This window comes from Neofelis nebulosa, chromosome 15 (assembly GCF_028018385.1).
Source record: "Neofelis nebulosa isolate mNeoNeb1 chromosome 15, mNeoNeb1.pri, whole genome shotgun sequence".
In the NCBI taxonomy this organism is placed as follows: Eukaryota; Metazoa; Chordata; class Mammalia; order Carnivora; family Felidae; genus Neofelis; species Neofelis nebulosa.
Window position 1 is genome coordinate 3,148,328 of NC_080796.1, and position 24,821 is coordinate 3,173,148.

At 40.8% G+C, this 24,821-nt stretch overlaps 1 protein-coding gene across 1 annotated transcript in view; it reads left to right on the forward strand.

The window, feature by feature from the left end:
- Window positions 1-1,064: 1,064 nt before the first annotated feature.
- The window catches only part of LOC131495868 (ankyrin repeat domain-containing protein 26-like), a 253,686-nt gene continuing 229,929 nt past the window's right edge, over window positions 1,065-24,821 (forward strand). The window contains exons 1-5 of the mRNA XM_058701042.1: window positions 1,065-1,518; window positions 6,253-6,367; window positions 6,529-6,702; window positions 13,101-13,207; window positions 17,182-17,249. Coding sequence (XP_058557025.1) covers window positions 1,268-1,518; window positions 6,253-6,367; window positions 6,529-6,702; window positions 13,101-13,207; window positions 17,182-17,249 — 715 coding nt within the window. The 5' untranslated portion in view covers window positions 1,065-1,267. The remainder of the gene's footprint in view (window positions 1,519-6,252; window positions 6,368-6,528; window positions 6,703-13,100; window positions 13,208-17,181; window positions 17,250-24,821) is intronic.

A 24,821-nucleotide genomic window follows, 5' to 3' on the forward strand; every position in this document is an offset into this window, starting at 1 on the left:
GGCATCGCGGGCATCGCGGCCCCGCGCCCGGCCCATAGCCCCGCGTCCCGGCCCCACCTCCACCCCTTCCCGCAGTCCAGGCACGTCGGACAGGCTGCACCCTGGGACGCGGCGCGGGGAAGGGGCCACCTGGGATGGGCGTATGTGGCGAGAGGGGTGCCAAAGGCAGGCCTCAGCGCGGCGAGCAGAGGTGCCAGCTCCCGCCTGGCTTGGCAGCTCCGGACCCTGCCCCACCACCCACCGGAGCCCCCCCCCCCCCTCCGTTCACAGTGCCACGCTGGGCCTGGGCGTGGGAGTGGGAGCCCAATAGTCTCCCTGGCATCCGACCCCCACCTCCCTGTATCGAAGCCCCCAACCCCCGGGCCCGGGGTTCCCGCTCCCGCCCCTAGGGTCATGCTCAGGGAGGGAGGGGGCTGTGGGAGCCCTGAAAGCGTGGGGGGGGGGATTGTGCCGTCAGCGCGGAGTTCAAGGCGGAGGGCTAGGAGTGCGTGGATGGAGGGGCTGTGGCGCGGGTCCCCCGTGACGCCAGTGTCAACTCACCCATCTCCAGCCTGGTCTCAGCAGCGGAGGCAACAGCGGCGGTGGCGGCGGCGGTGGCGGCGGCGTTGGCTCCGCGGCCCCCGGAGCCCCAGGCTGGGAGATGCTGGCTTCCGCCGCAGTCTCTCGTCCCATCCCGGGATCCGGTGGCGGCTGCAGCGGGCTCCAGGCTTCGCGGGCGTCGCGGCCCCGGCCCGGCCCCTATCCCCGCCTCACGCCCCACCTCCACCCCTTCCCACGGTGCAGGCACGGCCGCCTGGCTGCACCCTGGGCTGCGGCGCGGGGAAGGGGCCCCTCGGGAGGCGCGCGTGGGGCGAGAAGGGTGCCGAGGCGAGACCCGAGCGTGGCGAGCAGAGGTGCTGGCTCCCGCTGGGTTCCGCGGCTTTGGACCCCGCCCCACCCCCCACCGGAGCCCCCTCCTCTCTGTTCGCTGCGCGGCGCTGGGCCTGGGGGGGGGGTGGGGGGCATCGGAGCTTTGGTTACCGTTGACAGTTAGGCCTCTGTGCGCATGCGCAGTGGATGCCTCTTCTGAAGTGCGCAAGCGCGCTTGTGTCTGGCGGTATTGCTTGTTGCCGGTTACTGAGAAGTGGCAGCTACCAAAAGGCGGATCCTCACTGCTGGGGTGTTGTGGCCAGGCGGGTTTGGCCTGTCTCCGGCGCTAGTGTTGGGCTCGGGAGGTAGTGGAAAGGGAGGGCGGGGTGAAGTCTCTGTGGAGCCCGCAGGCTTCACAATGAAGAGGAATTGGGGGTTCGGGAGGGAGAAGGGCATGTCGCCCTTGGGCTCCGCTTCTGGCTTGCAGAGGCAGGGCAGGGGCGTTGGGCAGAAGAACAATGGAATTGACAACTTGCTGCTGGGTTACCATGTCCAAGACAGAGATCTCAGAAAGATCCACAAGGCTGCCTGTGTGGGCAACGCAGCGCAAGTGCAGCAGATTCTGTTCTTCGCGGAAAATGGCGTGGATGATAGAGACAAAATGAACAGGTAATAGGGGCTTGGAGGCTGGCAGGGAGGAGGCGGGACGGACCTGGGAGAAGAGCACACCTGGCCTAGCTCTACCTGTGCATCCGAGCCCTCCCTCGGGGAGCTGGGTTCTCTTCCCTCCTGAGGTCCCGCTGCCCCTCGGTCGTGGGAACCCTATGTGGTCTAGCACCAGGCCAACAGCGTGAGCGGCAAAAACAGTCTTCAGCTGCCCTGGCACGTACCCCGTAATTCCTGAATAGACCACTTGACTCTCAAATTTGACATGATTTACCCAAATTTCAATAGTAATACACACGAAATTAAGTGTCGACAACATGTTGTTTGTAATGGACTCATTTTCATACCATAACGTCACAGAAAAGTGCATAATGGGAGAAATAATTCCTGTAATCAACTTCTGGGCTAGAAATTCTTGGGACAAAATCCAGTATCCAGTTTATGTCTGTGTACACTTGGTATGTGTGCTATTTCCTGAGGGACCTTGGAAGGACATTTTGAAGTGGAAGATGGCTCTGAATAGGAGGACTCCTTTTTCTCAAAATGTGTGCCCTTCCTGTATTTGTCAGTGTTAGGTAAAGCAAATGAAAGCATCCTGGTTTTAAGAATTTTGAGCTACACATGCTCTTCTTGTGATGTCATTAAGGAAAGTTTTGGACTCACTATCTTGTACATCTGAAATTTATAGAACACTGTATGTTAACAAACTGGAATTAACCTAAGAACTTATGTTTTTATATAGGAGGTAGATTTGCCCTTCCAGATATCAAAATATACCTGAAATTTCCTCAAATTATTCATTTACACACAGCTGAAAAGACAGATAAAGGAGTGGTGCAGTGTAGAACATGACCAACGCTCAAATATACATAAGACTTTAGAATTTCATACTGGTGACATTTCATATTAGTAGGAAAAGGTGAACTATTCGTAAGTAGTGGAGAAACAGCCGATTTGGAGAAAACTTGTTAGAATTTTATCTCCCTAAATTAAGTTCCAGATGGGATGTCAATTTAAAAATTTTAATTGGCAAAATAAGAAAAGTAACAGAAAAAAATCCTACAAATGCCTATTTACCCATCCTAAGAATGACTTGAAAAGCAAGACTTTTGGGGGGTGCCTGGGTGGCTCAGTCAGTTAAGCCTCTGACTCTTGATTTCGGCTCAGGTCATAATCTCAGGTGTTCGTGTGTTCAAGTCCTTCGACGGGCTCCCTGCTGTCAATGTGGAGCATGCTTGGGATTCTGTGTTGCCTCTCTCTCTCTCTCTCTCTCTCTCTCTCTCTCTCTCTCTCTCAAAAAAAAAAAAAAAATGGGGCCCCTGGGTGGCTCAGTCAGTTAAGTGGTCTGACTTTGGGAGTCATGATCCCGTGCTTTGTGGGTTCGAGCCCCGCTTCAGGCTCTGTGCTGACAGCTCAGATTCTGTGTCTCCCTCTCTCTCTGCCCCTCCCTTGCTTGCACGCTGTGTCTCTGTCTCCCAAAAATACATAAATATTAAAAAATATTTTTTTATATCAAGAATTCTGGAGATTGATTTAGCAACATAAAAAACTAAAAGCCTCTATCAGAAAATAATATTATTAAAATAAAAGACAATGCACTTGCAAATATTTACAACATATTTGTATCAGACAACAGAATCTATCTTCGTTTTACAGAGAAGTCTTTGAAATCAAAATGAACAAAAACCTGTAATTTGAAATCGTGCAAAGTATTTCTTTGCATATCTACAAGGGACCAGTGGACATAGGGAAATATAGTGTCCCTGGGAAAAAAGAAATTTAAGTGAAAAAGCGACTGAAATACAGTTTTCCATCTACAACCTTTGTGAAAATAGAGTGATGGTGCTTATACTGCCGCTAAAGTTTAAGTTGTTTTCAACTTTCCAATAGACAATTTCGTGTAAGTACCACATTTAAAAAATATGTATTCCTTTTACCCATCAATTTTATTTCTACTAAAATATCTTTAGGAAATCACTAGAGATAAATGACATACATTTTGCTTTTCTCAGCACTATTTAAAATAGCAATGTATTAAGAAGAACTCGTATAATGGCTTTTATAAGTAAATGTCATTACATCCATAAGATGGATATGTGATCATTGAAAGTGGCATAGATAATAGATATACACAGAGATGCAGAGCTGTGCTTTAGTTGATCATTAAGTGAGAACAAAAATCAGTGTGATCATAGGTACACACAAGCAGACTACGGTTTTATGTTAAGCCCAAATATGCACAAAATGGGATGACATTTGTTATTTCTGAGCCTTTGTATTTACATGCATTTTTCTTTGCCTTCAAAGAAAATCTGTGCTTTCTACAGGAAAAGGTGTATAAAGGTCCTATTAAAAGTTTATTATCAACAGAAAGGGTTTATTGTCGTTGAAGTAATCCTGGAGAAGAGCAAGAATATTGATCTTATATACATAAAAATAATTTCTCACTTTGTGTTAAAAAATATTTTTGGATGTAAAATAAGAAAAGTGAGTTAATTAAAATGATTTTTGAGGATTGGCATATTTGGACAACTTTTGGCCTCTTCAGAAGTAAAGGGAGTATTTTTATTTGCACTTGTAGATTTTATTATGCATATATTAAGCATATACATATGTTTTCTGTTATAGGTAGCTTTATTACGAGTAATAGGTAAATGGTTTATATTAATCATGAAAATAAAATATATTAGTTGTGTGCTTATGAAAAAAATAAGACTTAGCAGATATAAGTGATTATTTACTGTTTCAGAAGTATGCTTTCCTTTATATACCTTTTCTTTAAAAATATTGAACTCTCCAAATGTATTTATCCACTCTTTCCATCCATTTATTTATCACCTAGAACCTGCACATATATTATTTAGCGGACATACTCTACCCAAGATCCTTTTGTTCACAAAGACTTCATTTTGCACAGTATGAGCAAGATGAGGAATTTTATTTATTTATTTTCTAAAGATTTTATTTTTTTAAGTTTATTTATTTATTTTTTGAGAAGGATGGGGTGGGGGTGGGGATGGGGACAATGGAAGGACAGAGAGAGAATCCCAAGCAGGCCCCGTGCTGAAAGCAGGAACTTTTCCAATACACTTTTCCAAGAGTCCCAGCATGGGGCTTGAGCCAGTGAACATGAGATCGTGACTTGAGCCCGATCAAGAGCTGCACGCTTAACAGACTGAGCCACCCAGGTGCCCCAGCTTTTATCTTGTTTACTTTATGTTTTAAGTGTTATTTATTGTTGAGGGTGAAAGCATGAGCAGGGGGAGGGGGAAAAGGAGAGGAGGGACAGAGCATCTAAAGCAGGCTCTGCACCAGATTTTATTTTTAAGTAATCTCTATACCCATCGTGGGGCTCAAATTTACAACCCTGAGATCAAGGTCCTATGCTCTACTGACTGAGCCGGCAAGGCACCCCTAAGATGAGAAATTTTACATTGAAGTATTAGGATTTACTCTCAATGGGAAGTTTTCCTCTTTCCTGTCAAAGTTTCTGAAGATAGGAAATTGTAAAAGATAACCTTTACCTGCCCTTCTGAAATTTACGATAGTAGTAGGTACTAATATTGATCACTGGAAATACTTGATTTTCGTACAATCTGTAGACCTCAATACTTAATAAAATGAGCTGTTCCTAGTCATTGGAATCCTGAGTTTCCTGTGGCTTAAACTTTCTTGAGAAGCAAAGTAAGGAGTCCTTAAAAAATGTTTTCCTTTTGTTAATTTAGTCCTCTTTTCCTATAATGCTTTTCAGAACTAAAATTTATTTAAGTGCCAATCATATGACTAGAACTGCAATAGACCTATTGTATATACCATCATTTCACATAATGGAAGGCACCAAGATTCTATGGTGTCCCACTATTTTATATGCCAATTATTTTTTTAAAGTCCTGCCATTTACAGTTGTAAGACATTTTGAGTTAGAAATTGCATTCCAATATCAGAGATATTAAAATGTGACAAAATGAGCATCTTAGAATCATTGAAACGCAGTATTCTTGCTAATCCTTAAAACATATCTGCAAAGTAGGTGTAATTGTATCAAGGTACCTAATTGAAGTGTTGTTTATGTAAAGCAGTAGTAATGGTAAAAATTATATTATCCAACAACTATTGAGATGTTATTTAATTATATTATCCAACAACTATTGAGATGTTATTTGTGCTAGGAAATGTTCTAAATACTTGCATAGATCCTCATTTAAGCATCACAACGAGGTCTTGTGAGATAACTACTCAGTATTTCATTTCATTTCATTTCATTTCATTTCATTTCATTTCATTTCATTTCATTTCATTTTATTATCTTTTTTTTTTTTTTTACTAATCTCTGCACCTACGTGGGGCTTCAAACTCACGACCCTGAGATCAAGAGTTACATGCTTTTCAGACTGAGCTAGCCAGATGACACGAGACAACTACTATTTTTATCCCCTTTTGTTGAGGACATTGAGGATAAGTCTAAGCAATAACTAGTGAGTGACAGAGTTAAACTAGGATTCAAACCCAAGTGGAGCTGAATCCCCAGGTCATGCTCTTTCTCTTCAAACAGGCCACTCTTTTATTAGTGTGATGAGTAATCACTACTAAATATTGTACTTTCTCCAGAGGAAAACTGAATCTTTGTTTTGGAGGCATAGGAATAACATGCTACTTAATGTTTACAATTTCCTGAATTAACTGCAAGTTTTGAGAGAGTGCACTATCATTTCCTAAAAAGTCCTCTCACTTTTTTAGGACTGCTCTCCATTTGGCCTGTGCCAATGGCCATCCAGAAGTGGTGAGCCTCCTAGTAGAGAGGAAATGTCATCTTAACCTCTGTGATCATGAAAACAGGACAGCTCTCATGAAGGTATGTAGTACCAGCTATGTCTGCCTGAGATAGATTTGATGTCATTACTTAGAATGAAAATGAAATTATTGCCTTGAAACAAAACGAATTGGTGAAACCTGTGGCATGCTTACTTTAAATTCTCAGAATTTACACTCTGTTTCTTGGCATATCACTGACAGGCCGTACAGTGCCAGGAAGAGAAATGTGTAAACATACTATTGGAAAATGGTGCCGATCCAAATATTAGGGATGTGAGTGGCAACACTGCTCTCCACTATGCGGCCTTTGGTGATAATATATCCATAATAGAGAAGCTGCTGCTATACAATGCGAATACTGAAGCAAGAAATAAGGTAAAGAACTAATTTATACATTATTTGAAAATTTATATATACACGTGAATATTTTAGCCACAAAATGTTTTATTTCACACACACACACACACGCATGCACGCATGCACACACATACTCACTCACTGAATTCTATATATCAGGCCCTTTCATCATGGAAATAACTCCAATGCCAAGTCAGGGAGGGCTAGAAAAAAGTAGTGCCCACAGAAAGGGCAAAGTTGTATCTCCCAGCCACCCTTCCACCCCAGAAAGAAAATGTTTCCATTAGTGCCTACAAGTGGATGGTAGTCTCAGAGCCCATAAAGGACTAAAGGTCTAGAGGGGAGTGAGGCGACGATGGAGGCTGGGTGCTATGCAGAGGCTTAGGCAAGGGGTGCTGCTGGGGATAGGTGGGAGGAGGAATGGAGACCCAGACCCAGCAGGGAGAGCTTGGATGTGTGCAAGCGGGAGGAGAAAGCAACAGGTTGTAGGTGCTGGGCACTGCAGGCCCCGGTGCTCTGAAGATGAGGGCATTGGGGTCAGGTCATGTCTGGACATCCAGCAAAGGCATCTACTTGTGTTGGTAGCCACTCGGCCAGCCATGTACCATGTTGGGGTGTCCCACTTCAGAGAGTAGCTCCTGCTCAACCTTGTGTAGCTCCTCAGCAGGGTTGTAGCTGTACATGGGGAGTAGATGATGGCCACACTTGCTGGCCCACCTTCCTTTTCTTTGACATGCATTACCTCTCACTGCTGAAGCCCCTAGAGGAACACCCTTGGTTGACATGGGCAGGGTCAATTTTACGTATTCGGAAGTTCAAGGATTCCCTGAATGAAAATATTTGGCAGTAACTTATTTATCTAAGATTTCTTTCTTTCTTTCTTTCTTTCTTTCTTTCTTTCTTCCTATTATTTTTTATTTATTTTTGAGAGAGAGAGAGAGAGAGACAGAGACAGAACAAGAGGGGGAGAGGGGCAGAGAGAGAGAGGGAGACACAGAATCTGAAGCAGGCTCCAGGCTCCCAGCTGTCAGCACAGAGCCCAATGCAGGGCATGAACTCATGAGCCATGAGATTAAGACCTGAGCCAAAGTTGGATGCTCTACCAACTGAGCCACCTAGGCACCCCTACGATTTCATTTTAAATAAGGATACTTCTAAAGAAACAGAGAATACTGCTTTGTTTTATGTATTTATGGCAAATATTTATGAAAACAATATATTTGTTAAAGGTAAAACTTATTTTTTTTCAAATATTTTTCCCATCCAATTTTTTTTATTAGTGAAAAACAACACAGGAAAGCAAAATTTGCCCTAGGCTTTGTCTTAAAACTCAAAGAAAAGAAATGCATTTTACAATAAAAAATATTGCTGCTGTTGACAAGTTCCTATTTGATAAAAAAGTGATTTATAAAAATGGGATTTATCTTTTATTGGCCAAGGCTTAAGAGAAAAAAGGGGAAAGGAGGGAGCAGTCAGAACTAAGTGGGCCAATTTGGAAATTTGACAAGTGAGAGAAAATATCAAGAAGAGGTTGTTTGTTTTATTGTTTTTTTTTCCCCTTCAGTTTATACGTTTAGTCAAGGAGTCTTCAATGTTTGAGGGGAATAATTGTTACTTAGGGAAAGAGTGAGTTGCAAACCTGCCTAGAGACCAAGTGTAGGAGGACTCAGAGGAAATCAGATTGGCAGTGAACAGGTGGTTGATTAAGTGGTCAAGGAGAAAAAAGAACAAATAATTAACTGTCATATAATCCTATTCTGGCAGAAACAGCCACTTAGGTAAGAGTCTAAACTCTGCTCTGAAATCTAGAATATCTTGATTGGAAGTAAGAAGTTTAAAAGTAATGCAATCAAGTTGCATTTGGACTTTACATTTAGTCCCTGTTCTACCTCTGCTCAGGGAAATTAAATGCAGTTTTGATAAGTCATTTTTTTGGCTAAATATTTAAATGATAGAGGGAGTTGGCCACATAGATGAGACTGATGTGATTGTCTGCTGCACCACCTCTCAGCTAGAATTGTGGTGGTGAATCCCCGTGCCCTGGGGAAGTTTCAATTTTTTTTTAACAAGCCTAAACTCTCCCCTGAAGAGTTTGAGTAAATCTAGTAACATGTATACATAGACATGGATATTTAGAAATATTTTTTTTGAGACTGTGCTACAACTCTTGGTTAAGAACTACTGGGGTGTGTGGGTGGCTCAGTCGGTTAAGTGTCTGACTTCAGGCTCAGGCATCATCTCACAGTTCACAAGTTCTAGCCCCGTGTTGGGCTCTGTGCTGACAGCTTAGACAAAGCGTGGAGCCTGCTTCATATTCTGTAGTCTCCCTCTCTTTTTGCCCCTCCCCTGCTCGTGCTCTTTCTCTCTCTTCCACAAAAAGTGCACATTTAAAAAAAATTTAAAAAAGCTAACTATTGAATGCAGGGGTACACAGGTTTTTCGGTTGATTAAGTGACCGACTTCCACTCAGGTTGTGATCTCATGGTTTGTGAGTTTGAGCCCCACATTGGGCTCTGCACTGATGGTGCAGAGACACATGAGAATCTCTCTCCCTGCCCCTCCCCCACTCGCTCATGCTTGCTCTCTCTCTCTCTCTCTCTCTCATATTCATAGCCATTTGGTTATTACAAGCAGTGTTTTCCTGATTGCAATAGGATAAAATCTTCAATCTTCTTTATTAGTTGAAGCTATGTGACCGACTGTCTTATGATGTCTGTTAAATTCATATCGCCCTGGTATAATCCAAATGGTAGTTTTAAACATGGAAATGTAGTTAGTGACAATGCAGTTGGGAATTGTTTTCATAATTTAGTTTCGGCATAGTTGTGAACTAATTTGTCTATTTGATTAACAGTCTGGGAGAATTAAACACAGATAGATTGCGGTTTTAAGAAGCGTTGGAAAAATTCTTAAAGTGGGTGTTACGAGTCTTTTTGTTGTGATTCTTTTAGACAGAGAGAGTGTGAGTGGGGGAGAAGGGCAGAGGGAGAGAGGGAGAACCTCAAGCAGGCTCCAAGCTCAGTGCCAAGCTTGATGCAGAACTCAGTCCCACAACTCTGGGATCATGACCTGAGCTGAAGTCAAGTGTCAGATGCTCAAGTGACTAAGCCACCCAGGCTCCCCTCTTATGAGTCTTTTTTTTTCTTGTTTTTTAAAATATTTTTTTAACATTTATTTATTTTTGAGACAGAGAGGGACAGAGCATGAATGGGGGAGGGGCAGAGAGAGAGGGAGACACAGAATTGGAAGCAGGCTCCAGGCTCTGAGCCATCATCCCAGAGCCTGACGCGGGGCTCGAACTCATGGACTGTGAGATCGTGACCTGAGCCGAAGTCGGACGCTCAACCGACTGAACCACCCAGGCTCCCCTACCCTCTTATGAGTCTTAATAGCAATTTTTATTACATGTCGGGGCCTAAGTTTTTGCTAAAATGTGATACTGATACTTCAGGAAAGATTTACATACAAATATTTGCTTTATGCACAACCAAAATACCCGTGGGCTATTGACTAAATTTGTCCCCTGGATGTGTTTCGTTTCCTCCATAAATTGAGTCAACATTTAAAATTATGACACTCATGCAGAAATCTGGATCAGACACTTCTTATAGAATCATACCTGGTACTTTGAGCCCATACTACTGTTTGGTATGCATTTCAGCGGCTGACCTTTTTATATGAGGTATGTGTGTCTACAGTTTGCTACTGTCCCCACTTAGGTTCTTCACTTACTCAAGTCACCTACTTTGCCTCCATAAGCAATGCGTTTACAATTACTGTTTTATTATATATATGTATATATATATATATATACACATATATATATCATATATTTCTGTGATATACACAAAAACATACACACATATATTTATACATATATATATATATATTAGACTGTGCTAATCAGATCTCTTTTGGACACAAAGAAATCTTGGTAATTTTTTTTAAAGTTAATTTTGAGAAAGAGAGAGACAATCCCTAGGAGGCACTGGGTTTGAACTCATGAATCATGAGACCATGTCTTGAGCCAAAGTCAGGAGTCAGATGCTTAACTGACTGAGCTACCCAGTCGCCTCTGTTTTATGGTCTATTTTGATAAAGATTTCAAGGGTTTCAAGGCAATCCATATTAATTTATAATATATATTTTGTATTTTATGTTAGTGTCTTCGGAATAGGATTGAATTTTCCAGGTTAGACTTTCTAAGTTGTTTTTGTATTCTATTCATTTTTTTTAATGTTTATTGATTTTTCAAAGAGAGAGAGCACGTGCATGAGTGGGGGAGGGGCAGAGAGAAAGGGAGACACAGAATCCCAAGCAGGCTCCAGGCTGAGCTGTCAGCATAGAGCCCAATGCAGGGCTTGAACTCACAAACCATGACATCATGACCTGAACCGAAGTCGGCCTTTTAACTGACTGAGCCACCCAGGTGCCCCATAAGTTAGTTTGAAAACAAGACACTTTTTCCTTCTGTATACTATAAATAATCGTATTCCTGGGGCGCCTGGGTGGCTCAGTCGGTTGAGCGTCCGACTTCGGCTCAGGTCATGATCTCGCTGTCTGCGAGTTTGAGCCCCGTGTGGGGCTCTGTGCTGACAGCTCAGAGACTGTAGCCTGCTTCGGATTCTGTGTCTCCCTCTCTCTCTGCCCCTCGCCAGCTCATGCTCTGTCTCTCTCTGTCAAAAATAAATAAGCATTAAAAGAAACAAAATTTGAATAATCATATTCCTATTGGAATATTTGCAAACTGTATTAGATTAATCATGGTTACAGTTGAATAGGTTATGCCTATTGCAGACAATATTCTCTTTCTCCTCAGCATTGTTCCCTAAAAATGCAAATAATGTAGTCACTTTCATTATGCTAAAAATGATCTGTATAAATCAGTGTTTGAATTTTTATTGATAAGCCATTACATTTTTATTTCTAATTTATATTTTGCCTAAAATATAAAGTAAGTAGCTATTCCAGTGGAAACTGGAATACAACTAGAATACAAACAATTTTTTTAGAAGTAGATACATATTAGGGTCCCAGGATTATTATAATTGACAATAAAATTTCATATGGAGCTTCCTAACAGTTAAGATAAAAATTTAGCATTTTATAATAGGAGAAAGACCATGGGCTATTTAATATTAAGTAATCAAAGTTCATTTGAGGCTTAACTCTTGGAGTTCTGAGCCCATCTCCTTAGTGACCCATTTGGAGCAGTGATGCCTTATGTTGACATCTCGGATGTCAGTGGATCCTGATACCACTGACAGAAGACAAGCAAGTTTGTATAACTTGGGGAAAAGCTTCACCTTTATCGGAAATCTCTCCAAACTATATCCCTGAAACTCTGATTCCTCAAATGTGAATGTTTGCCACAAAAAGGATTGTCAAATGGGGACTGAGCAGATTTACATGGATTTCTGTAATGCCAGACATATAATGCAGTTTTATAATATTTCTCAAACATAGATGATCATGAAATATTTCCATTGGGACATAGTACTTACCTTCTGGCAAAGTAGGTATTCTTTGGAAGATAATTTAAGAAACACTACTCCAGAGATGATCATTTAGGTTATTAATTCAGTAAAAGTACTTAAATCATATACTGCTGTGTTTTGGAGTTTGGAGATACAGAGATAAGAAATAGCCCCTGCTCTCAAGAAGCTCTTGGTTTAGATAGGGAACAATACAGTATACCATGATAAGTACTGTGATAGAAGCAACAGTCTTGGAACCAGTGAGTGTTTGAAGTGAGTTTAAGAGAATGACTTCATATGATCTGTTGAAGAAGGTGGAGAAGAGCTATTTTATTAAAAACAATTTTTAATGTGTATTTCTTTTTTTTTTCAACATTTTTTATTTATTTTTGGGACACAGAGAGACAGAGCATGAACGGGGAGGGGCAGAGAGAGAGGGAGACACAGAATCGGAAACAGGCTCCAGGCTCCGAGCCATCAGCCCAGAGCCTGACGCGGGGCTCGAACTCACGGACCGCGAGATCGTGACCTGGCTGAAGTCGGACGCTTAACCGACTGCGCCACCCAGGCGCCCCTAATGTGTATTTCTTTTTGAGAGAGAGAGAGAGAGAGAGAGAGAGACAGAATCTGGAACAGGCTCCAGGCTGTGCGCTGCCAGCATAGAGCACAATGCAGGGATCGAACTCACAAACCCTGAGCTCATGACCTGAGCTGCAGTTGGTCACTTAACCAACTGAGCCACCCAGGTGCCCCAGTGGAGGAGGGCTATTTTAAAGAGAAGCAGCAGCAGGTGAAAGCACAGTGGTGGGAAGGAAGAGGCCATTTTTTATTTACTTTTTGTATTATATGTTTCAGTTTAGAGGATCTTTTGTATGTTTTAAAATTCCGTATGGAAAGGTGTAATTTTGTAAATTCTAAATTGTTTTTGCTCTTTTACAGGATAACATCACACCACTTCTAGTTGCCGTAAATGAAAACAAACAGCAAATAGTGGAAGTTCTGGTAGAAAAGGCAGCAAATATACATGCAGAGGATAAATTAAAAAGGTGCAGTAGTTTTCTTTTCAACCTTAGTATGGTTCTACAGCGGTAATAATTATTCAAGTCAGGAAGATTAACTTCAGAAGAAGAAGATTAATTTATAATTATATAGTGAAAAATGTCAACACATCACCAGTTAGGTAGAAAGCAATTATTCTGACTGGGCAACATGAAGAACAGGGTATAGCAGAATTCATATTCCTTGATGATGTTGACTCATGTCATTTGCAGTGTTTATTTTTAAGTAGGTTCCATGTTCGGCGTAGAGTCCAATGCTGGGCCTGAACTCATGACTCTGAGATCAAGACCTGAGCTGAGGTCAAGAGTCTGATGCTTAAACAACTGAGTCACCCAGTTGCTCCTGCAATGTTTTTTGTTTGTTTGTTTGTTTGTTTGTTTGTTTGTTTGTTTGTTTTCTGCCACATGATTTTGTGTTAACTAAAGGGATTTCATTTTAGTTTTATAAAGGGTGGACTCTCAGCTCTTAATTTACTTAATGGCACAATATTGGCCTTCTTAACCCTTTTATGGTATTTTTTAAACTTCTACTTCATAGAGGGACCTGGGTGGCTCAGTTGGTTAAGCATCCAACTTTGGCTCAGGTGATCATCTCATGGTTCATGGGTTAAACCCCACATCAGGCTCTGTGCTGACAGTGCAGAGCCTGCTTCGGATTCTCAATATCTCTCTCTCTCTCTCTCTCTCTCTCTCTCTCTCTCTCTCTCTCTCTCTCTCTCTCTCGGTGTCTCTGCCCCTTGCCCACAGTCTGGTGTGCACTCTCTCTCTTTCTCAAAATAAATCGTAAATAAACTTAAAAAAAAAAAGAATTTCTACTTCATATACATTTTTCCTTCAAAGATGTTTATTGGGGTGCCTGGGTGTCTCAGTTGGTTAAGTCTATGACTTTGGCTGTGGACATGATGTCATGGTTCGTGGGTTCGAGCCCCACGCCGGGCTCTGTGCTGACAGCTCAGAGCCTGGAGTTGCTTTGGATTCTGTGTATCCCGCTCTCTCTCCCTCTCCTTGTTTGAGCTCTGTCTCTCAAAAGCAAATAAATGTTAAAAAAAGATGCATATTAAACATAAATAGGAGTTGTTGTGTCTTTTGGATGACACTTTTCTTTAAATTGCTTTTTTTTTTGAGTAATACTGATGTCGTTAGGTGATCTCTAAATGATGATTACTATTACCAAGTCTCATCAGGTTTTATCCTTTTTCATGTACAGTATATGTATTTTTGATTTTATTTTCAATTGGTAGGAGTAGAAAGATGAAAAATAACTTTAACCGTATAGATTTTTCCTTTAATGAGGATAAGTTATAGGTGGGTGATAAAGAAGGAAGAGCTGTGCTTTAGATTCACACAAGACTAGGTTGATTCATAGCTTTCCTACTGGCTAGGTGTTGTGACCTTGGGAGTGTTATGTATCATCACTAAATATGTTTCCTGATATGAAAAGGAGGATAATAATATATCCTTCAAGGGTGGTTGTGCGTAAATCATATTTTATATATATAGCATTTAATTTAGTGCCTACCATATGCTTATCAGCATCGTTAACTATAATTATGCCTGTTTTGTTAGCATTTGCATTAAAATATTATCATTTCAAGCCTGCAGATAGTTTTTATACTTACTCGACCTCTAGATGGCTTTGAAGTGCACTGTATCAGATTAAGGAAAACGTGGGGAATTATTTTTTTTAAATCTTTATCTATTCAGATAAGTGACCTAGCATAGTTTTTTGTTTATCAAACGACTTTAAATTAACAACTCTATAATACATTACCCAGGTGGGACAAGAAGCTTCCTTTTTGTCCCTTCATTTTAGTCTTGGAGATCATTTACATAGATGAACACTGAAACATGTAAATGGTCGATTCTGAACAGATAGGCAAGATATTAACCTGATAAAGTATATCAAATTAGCTGTTGAAATAACTCTAAATTCCTAAGAATGAAGTCATCTCTGTTATTTTAGAACAGCCTTCATGCTTGCTGTAAATTATGACTCAACAAATGTAGTCAGGCTTGTTCTTCAGCAAGGTATTGACCCCTTTCCTCAAGATGTATATGGATGGGCTGCAGATGAATATGCTTATATTAGGGGTTTTAATCTGTAAGTGTTTGTACTAAAATGCTAGTTATTACTAAACTGAGGTTTAAAATAATTTAACTGTTAACTTCGTATGTAACAGATGGGATTTCGTAGTTTGGTCAGGCAGTTTTGGAATGGCAGTCGGTTAGTCCACAACATTAGCCAGAAATCAAGCAAAGGACTAGGCTAGTTGGAAGTAGGAATGTGTGCAGGATTCTTTATCTCAGGACTTTTGAGACCTTTATCCTCCAGGAGCCTAACCTTATCCATTTCATTTCAAGTATAACCCCTCTGCATGGGACACAAATAATGTTACATCTGTGTTTTCTAACTAGTAACTTGGGTCTTGAAATGTTCAGTTTTGTAGAAGACCCTCTACTTTCCTTTGAGGGCTATCTCCTGTACTCTGTCCCTTGAATTTTCCAAGAACCTAAGGAGCACCCTAAGACCAAAGAGTCCTCTTTCACAAGTCATTTGGAGGGGGAAAAAAGGACATCCTGATCATTCTACAGTTTCCTTTGATTCTGTTGTTGCGGCATTGCTGTTGAAGCTGGTGCTGCAGTCAGGTCGTGATTGACCTTTACTCCCAGGATTCCCTTGCTGATCCAGAGTTTACAGTCTTCATGGTGTTCCACACTTAGATTTCAAAGCTACAAAGTTTCTTTGTTCACTGCACATGCACATATGCTCAGCAGCTATCCCAAAGCACCAGCACCCTGTTTGGGCAGCTGGGCCTCCTGGCTTTTGCCATACACCCCTGTCCCTCCGCACTCAAAGACCTTATGTGGAACCCATATCTTAGCCTAGACTTTCCTTATGAGTTACCCTTTGAGGATCTTGTTGGTCTTTTTTTTTTTTTTTTTTTTTTGCCAGAAGATGTTAGTTGGGACCATTCTAAGCTGTCAGACAGGTTCAAATGATGCTGCAGGAAGAGATCGGACTTCTCTTTCCCCTTTGTTAGCATATCTGTACCCCTGCCTTTTTTTAAGTAGGCTCCATGCCCAGCATGGATTCCATCATGGGGCTTGAACTCACGAGCCTGAGATCAAGACCCAAGCTGAGATCAAGAGTTGGATGCCCAATGGACTGAGCCACCCAGGTGCCCCTGGACCACTGCTTTAAATCCTGTGGAGCATCTTTTCTGAAGTCAGGGAAGGTCTCATCTTGCCCTTCCCAGAGTAATGAGCATCACCTAAGAGGCGGCCTGAGAGGCCATCTTTTGGGTATAATATCTCATTAAATCCTCTTATCAACCTTGTAAAATAAGGCAGTAATTTCCCTTCTTTTATATAGGGAGATTTTGAGCCAAAGAGAAGTGGCTTCTCCAAGAACAAATAGCTATAGGTTATAGAGCTAGAACTTCTGAGTTCCAAACACTTTCCATTCTGGCAAGCGAATTCTAATTATTCTCATTTCTATTTGATGTGTATTTACTTTTGATAGAGAGAGACGGAGTACGAGCTGGGGTGGGGGGTGGTTGCAGAGAGAGAGGGAGACACAGAATCCGAAGCAGGCTCCAGGCTCTGTGCTATCAGCACAGAGCCCGACGTGGAGCTCAAAGCCATAAACCGTGAGATCATGACCTGAGCTAAAGTTGGACGCTTAACTACCCAGGTGCCCCTGGCAAGCTAGTTCTAATTTACTAAGCTACAATGCCCTCAATTCATGACTGGTTCATCTTCCTGTTTTTTTCTTCTTTAAGTACAGACTTAATGAAAAGCTTCTAGAACGTACAAACTTGAAGTATATGGGGTAATTCAAGTTTTCATATTTGCTCTGTTATTATTTGAAATACTCTAAGAATTTGATGTATTTGGTAAATGTTTTTCATATCAGCGTTAAAATAGTAATATTATTTATCACCCTTTTTTATACATTGCAGTTACGAAATAATTTGTCGACATAAAGAAGAAATCATGCTTAAAAATTCTTTGCAAAACAGCAATCCTGGTAAGACTTTACATAGTGAATTGCTCTTGGTCGTCCTAACATAAGTAAAGTCAGAGTAAGGGTGTTTTGATAATGAAAGAACAATGAAGAAAAGAACACCAATGTGTAAATTGCATGTATATTTTTTCTTTCTTAATTTCTTTCTTTATAGTCTAATGTTCAGAATTATTTAAGAAGTTAACTGTAGGTAATTGAAAATAAGAGGCAGTATTATCTGAAAAGAAATTCATTATTTTAGTCATGACCCCTAAAATACCATGTGACATCTTTGTGTAATAAATACGAAAATGCTTTGTTAACTGTTTATTTAATTTTGAGAGAGAGACAGAGAGAGAGAGAGAGCGAGCAGGAGAGGGACAGAGGAAGGTAGACAGAGGATCCAAAGCAGGCTCCACCGCTGACAGCAGAGAGCCCAATGTGGGGCTCGAACTCGTGAGCTGCGAGATCACGACCTGAGCCAAGGTCAGATGCTTCACCAACTGAGCCATGCAGGTGCCCAGAGGAAAAAAAGATTTTTAAGTTAGCATGTTTTATGTTTCCTCCATAAACATATTATAACAAATTGCACTTGTTATAAAAATGGATCTTTTATAAAATGTTTACAAATGGATTATATTTAGAAAATATTGTTACCTAGCGATTTGTCTCATTAAAAAATGAAAACAGCCCTAAAACTGGGAATTCTACAGTACTTTCCTGGTACCATAAACAAATGGCGAATAATAAGAACTGAAAATCTTAGCTAGTGTGCAGCACTCCCAAGGAGATTGTTTTTTTATAGATAGCTTCCAGGAGTACCGAAGAAAAGCACTGCCTTGTTGAGAGGCATAGGTTATTTCACATATTGTCTCAACAAGGTCTCATCATTATCAACTTCACTCCTCATAAATCAAGACAGAATGAGAGGGGCGCTTGGGTGGCTGCGTCAGTTAAGTGTCCAACTCTTGATTTCAGCTCAGGTCATCATCATCTCACAGTTGGTGAGTTGGAGTCCTGTGTCAGACTTCTCTGTCGGGCTCTTTGCTGACAGCTCAGAGCCTGTGTGGCATTTTCCCTTTTCCTTCTCTCTCTGCCCCTCCCCTGTACATGCATGCTCTGTATCTCTCAAAAAAAATAAACATTTAAAAACAACAACAACAACAACAAATCCAGAATGAGATATGTTGACTTCATTAGAACAATGTTTTCTTCTGTTTGTTGGAGAATTGTCATGACACTGTAATTTTGTTAGAATAAGATACTCTGTTGCCATTAGTCAAAATTTTATCTTCACAAGTATTCAAATAGGGCAACTTGGGCTCCAGAAATTATAATAACAGCACAAAGATGTTTCACAATCACACACACACACACACAAAATGCTACTGTTGCTCCCTAGTTGTGGGACCCAGTGCACTGTACAATCTGAAAAGTAGGAAGAAAGCTTTAACTTGGTAGACTGTTACCAAAGGACTTCTGTAGGTTAGTTTTGGAAGTTACAGGAAAGACAGAGATCGAGCAGACAGTGTTTGGATCATTAAGGTGCTCATAACAGAATAGAGCTGTCCCTGCGGTTTTTGAAACAGAAAAGTTTCTGTGGTTTTTAAAAATAATTTTCAAAGGAATCATTTTTATTCATGTCCATTTGTTCACTTCACAAGTAACTCTTAAGTGCCTGTTAGCTACTAAGTGTTATCCTGTTGTTGTAGAATACAAACATTCAAAAACCAGTCTCTGCACCCCAGGACTTTGTTGTTACCACTGCCATTTGTATTATTTACTCTATTTAGTGCTTACTGGGTGCCAGAGTCTCATAGTGCTTATAATTATCATTGTTATTTTGTATTGGCATTTGTTCCAGTTACCGTAAGTTCCCGGTGAGGAATCCGAGTTTTCAAGAACTGGGTAGAATCTATGGTAAGCATGCAGAGTGAAGAGTTCAGTTTGCCAGGTAGAGAGGCAGAAGGACCAACATTTGTATGTTTGACAATGTTTGTAAACTATCACGATTACGTGTTTGGCGGAGTACACAGCAGTGCAGAGGCGAAGGTGTACGAGTGAACTTAGCAGGATTTAGGAGCAGTTGGGTTTTGCTGGTAGAAAACGTGTGCTATGGGAATGGTTGGAAATGAGGTGAATACCTAGGTAAGACAAGCTTATGGAAGTTTGTTAGTGCTATAGAAAGGAGTAGATCTTACCCGATAGGCCTTGGGAAATTTCTTCTGTAGAATGCTTTTAGCGGCAAATAATAGGTGACTTCTAACAGTGACTAAAACAGTAGGAACCAGAAATGTTTTGATGGTTCAGTGATGTCATCAGGATCCCAGTCATCTCTTGTCCAGTTTTGGAGTTGCTTGTATTTTTATTTCTCCTTTCCGGGGTGGCTAATTAGCAACAGCTCCAGGTATCATATTCTCACATGGCAACATCCAGTGGGTGGGAAGGACTGCTTTTCTTTAGGTGTTTCTTTTCACTAGGAAGAGGCTTGCAGTAGACTTCCTCTAACATTTTAAAGACTAGGTTATGTCACATACTCATTCCTAAACTGGTCCCTGGTAAATCAGGTACTGTGATTAGCTTAGAATAATCCTTTCTCTTTTTGAAGCCAGGGTGAGGCCACCTTCCCTGTGTATGGAGACAATAAATATCCAAATAAAGTTATGATTCTCTAGCAAGAATGAAGAATATGGAATGGCTCTTAGGGAGGGAACCAGCAGTATTTGATGCAGGGATTTTGGAGAATTTGAAGCAGAAGACCAGTAAGATTAGATTTGAGTTAGGACACTCTGGTTATGGCATAAAATACAGATCACCAAGCCTTTTTCCTAAAGAGCCAGTGAATAATTTAGGTGATGTGGTTTCTCAGCTCTGCCCTTGTGAAAGCAGCCACAGCAATATGTAAGTGAAGACATGGGGCTATGCCCCAATAAAATATTATTTACAGAACCAGATGGCAGGTTGGATTTGACCAGTGGCCGTAGCTTGCTGAACCCTCATATGAAGGATAGGTTATAGGAAACCACATAAAGAGACTGGGAGGCAAAGGAAGCTCTTGTTTTCTTAGCCTGGTATTAGTCCATTGTGAAACTTTCAGCTGTGTAGTTTGAAAACGTCAGGGGGTTCAATTTATTCCATTAATTTTTTTTTCAGGGCCTTGTGTCTTTCTCATTTGTTTTGCTTATTTTTTTTATTCATTTAAGAAATAACAATAATATTTTGTGGCTTTTTTTTTCCCTGCGAAAATTATCAGTTAAAAATTCATGTTTGACTAGGGCAATGGCAGGGAAAAGATAAAGCAGAGACCGAAACTGTATAGTTAATACGAATCTGTGATTCCTGAATATGAAAAGTTAGGGGGTGAGAGAGAACTCTCAGAAGATTCAGAAGTTTCCAGGTTGTGTGCCAGCATGTAAATTGGACATGAAAAATGTGTAGGACTTTATCAGATGAACAGAGGAGAGCAGCAGGAATGAGGACACAGTAATTATGACTTTTTGATTATTTTGGCAATGACTGCCTTTAATAGGTGAAGTATATTTTTAATTTTCTAAGAATTAAGGAAAGGAAAGAAACAAAAAACTATAATCAGTAGTATGTTTTTATACTGGGTCTGATAGTTCTGTTTTTTCTAGAACAATCCCTGTTACTTCTTTTCATTCCTATCTGCCAGAAAAATGAACTAAGTCCTAGTTAGTTGGAAAAATTAACTGATTTTTCATATTTGAGAGGAACTTGTGTATGGTAGAACATAGTGGCAACCACCAGGATTCTCTCTCTTTTTTTTTTCCGAGTAAAATAGGATTGTTGCTTGTTTCACACTTTGTGACATCATGATTTCATCTATTCCTTTTAAACCTTTCTTCAAATGGATATATAGGAATGTAGGAATTTTCCGGGCAAATACCAAGAAAAAGAGATTCCAGGAAAGGTATTCTGTGACATAACTTTCTGACTGTAACCACGTGTATGACATCAACCCAAATAATAAAATTTCATATAATGCAGTTGTGATAGAGGCACCCCAACGACACCCAGATTTGATTATTCACTGGAAGATCTCACAGAACTCAGCATATAGTTGTTGCCTATGGTTTGTTATGGGGACAGGCTAGAAAGGCCAATCAGCACAGACAAAAGGTGCATGGGGTGAAGTCCAGAGTAGACCAAGCACAGGCTTCCAGGAATCCTATCTTTATGGAGTTATCAGGATGTGCTTAACTCCTCCAGCATCAAATTAGGACAGCACAAGTGAAATGTAGTCTGCCAGTACGAGGCTTATGGATACTCAGTGCCCGAGGTTTTCATCAAATGCTAATCACATAGGCATCTTCTCCTTAGCATGTCCCAAAATTCCAGGTTTCCAAAAAGAAATCAAGTGTACGGCGTTAATCACACTGATTTTACAAACACTTAGGCACAGTGAGCTTCTATTACCGAGCTAGGGAATGGTGGAAACCTTCCTTAAATCCAAGATCCCAGGGAACAACCAAGGGCCAGTCATTCAAGTAGGATATTCTGAGGGTAGCCATCTTCGGCCTGCTGGATGAAACCTTTTCTGCATAGAGATTACAGCGCTCAATTCATTTTTGGTGGTGTCTTAAATTTTTATTTTAATAGCAAGTAAAATGATGGTTAACATGGTACTGGTTTCAGTTTCATTATCCATATGTAGTAGGTATTTGTACAAAAAAGACTAGGGCAATATGAGGTCATTATAATCTTTTTTTATGTGATTAAGCTTTCATTATGATTCTTAGATACGATCAGCATAATGATTTTTGATTTAAAATTAGAATAAAATCTCAATTATATGGAAAACCCAGGTTTGATTCATATAGTGCTGAATCCCTGTTTATAGTTATATTTGGTCATATTCATCAATTGTTTTCTTGCCTAAATATACAAATAACTTGTATTTTTGTATTTTGCTTTATGTATTTTCATATACTTCCATATGGGAGACAGTACCCCTATTATGTTACTTTGATCTCTATGTATACAGTTCAAGGTGACTGTATCATGGTTAATATATGCTAAGAGTAGCTTCAATGGATACCATGTTTGGTTGTTGTACTTTGTTTGATTGTTTTTTACATTTAATGAGCCTTATTTTTTCAGCAGTTTTAAGTAAACAGAAAAATATAATAGAAAGTACAGAGAGTCTCCATATACCATACCATGCACCCGTACATGCCTAGCCTCCCCTGTTGTTAACATCTTGCACGACAGTGGTCCATTTTTAGTAGGAATTATTTTTCAGTTCCTTTGTTTAGTTTTGAGTGAGAGAGCATGCATGCGTGTGAGCAGCCAAGGGGCAGAGGGAGAAGGGAGAAAGAATCCTGTGCTGTCAGCACAGAGCCTGATGCAGGACTTGATCCCATGAACTGTGAGATCATGACCTGATCTCAGATCCAGACATGGACGCTGAAACAATTGGGCCACCGAGGCACCCTGACAAGAGTGGTGCATTTTATATGGACACTAACTCATAATTTTCAGGCAAAGTCTCTAATTTGCATTAGTGTTCAGCCTTGGTGTTATACATTCTAAGAGTTTTAACAAATGTGTAATGATGTGAATCCACCTTTGTGGTATCGTGTGAAAGAGTTTCACTGCCTTAAAAGTCCTCTGTGCTTGGGCGCCTGGGTGGCTCAGTTGGTTAAGTGTCCGACTTTGGCTCAAGTCATGATCTCGTGGTTCCCGAGTTCGAGCCCCGTGTCAGGCTCTGGAATGACAGATCGGAACCTGGAGCCTGCTTCCGATTATGTGTCTCCCTCTCTCTCTGACCCTCCCCCCATTCATGTTCTGTCTCTAAAATAAATAAACGTTAAAAAAATTTAAAAAAATAGTCCTCGGGGGTGTGCCCCTTTTTCCCTACATTCACCCCAACCCTTACCTCCATAGTCTTGCTCTTTAAAGAGTGTCATATAGTAACAACCATACAGTGGATATCGTTGAATGTTTAGAACATTAAAATTCCCCACTAATTGAATGTAGGCATTCAAGATATTCTTTGCACTTTGTTTTGTTTTGTTGCTCATCAGTAGAGGATCTGATGACATATGCCTTCCATGAAAAAAAGCATGATTTTTCTAGATGTGTGTCACCTAATGGGGAGGGTTGAGAAAAATGACATCATGAGCCGCTACATAGCACTGACATTGGGATCATCCTCTGTGATGTTCATTGGGTCTAGATCTCTAGCAATGGAAGGAGACAGTCTCGAGAAGTTAGAACTTTATCAAATTGGAATGCCACATCCTTCCTACTTACCTTGTCATTGGAAATAAGGCCAGGGAGAGTCTGTTTGCTATGGTTTGGCCATGATTCAAAGTACAATAGCTATGGAGCACATTTGTGAGGTGTTGTTTCATCCTAAAACTGAACAGTCTCTACTAAACGGCTGGGGAAGTTCTGCTGTGTTACAGCAAAAAACAAACAAACAAAAAAAACAAAAAAACAAAACTCTCCTTTAACTTCTATAGCAGTGGAAGTCCAGAAAAATCATGCTAGTTTCAGTTTGACATTGTCAGCTTGTGATAATCATTCTCCTAACGACACCATTTTCCACTAGTGTCACAGAGTCAGTCAGCGATGGCCATTGTAAACATAAGTTCACCTGTAGGTGTCAAATTTTGATAAAACCCATTCTTGCTTTTGGTCAACATAGAGGAGAAAGTAAGATTTCTTAGTGCTTTAAGCCTACGAATGGTATAATTACCATTCAGTGTAGTGTGGTTTCCAGGTGTGGTCCGAAAGCAATATTTTTGACAAATCATAAGCCGTACACTTGTAATTTTCCTCTATTTTTCGATTGTTGATTTAACATGTATTTTGCTTTCTTCTTTAGGAGCAGATAAGAATGCTGAGGAAGACTCTATAACCAGGTAGGATTTTTATGGATTTGTAAAAATGACATTTGCTGGGGCACCCGGGTGGCTCAGTCGGTTAAGGGTGTAACTCTTGATTTCAACTGAGGTTTGCGAGTTCAAGCCCCACGTCGGGTTTTGCGCTGACAGCCTCCTTGGGATATCTTTCCCGATTTCTGTGGGCACTCACTCTCAAAGTATAAAGGAATGAAATGAAATGAAACGGATAATGAAAGGAAAGGAAAGGGAATGAATGAACTGAAAATTATGTGTCTCCTAAGGGAACGCAGAGAACAAAAGCAGTTGTTGCGTGTTCTACACTGGACCAGACACTATATCCTATGGGTAACATCTGTTCCGTTATATAGTCATTGCATAGCTTTGCCAAGTAGCTGTGCTATTGTAGCCTACGTTTTATTACTTTGTCAACTGTGGTTCATGGAGGTTGATGACTCGACCATGATTCCATAGTTCACGGGTTGCTGAGGGGCTTTGCCCATCAGCCCGTGAAGCTTCCACATCCATGCCCTGGTTCCTCAGCAGCACCGAGATGAAGATACAGATCCTAGGGCAGATCAACTCAGAATGTCAAAGGTAATGATGTCGGAACACTAATTTAGGGTTTGCTTAAGAACCCAGGTTAGTCCAAGCATTTGGCCTCATATATTTGACCACTAGTGCCAACAAAAGTCATTAGTGCAGTGGTAACTAGTCCCTTGTTTTT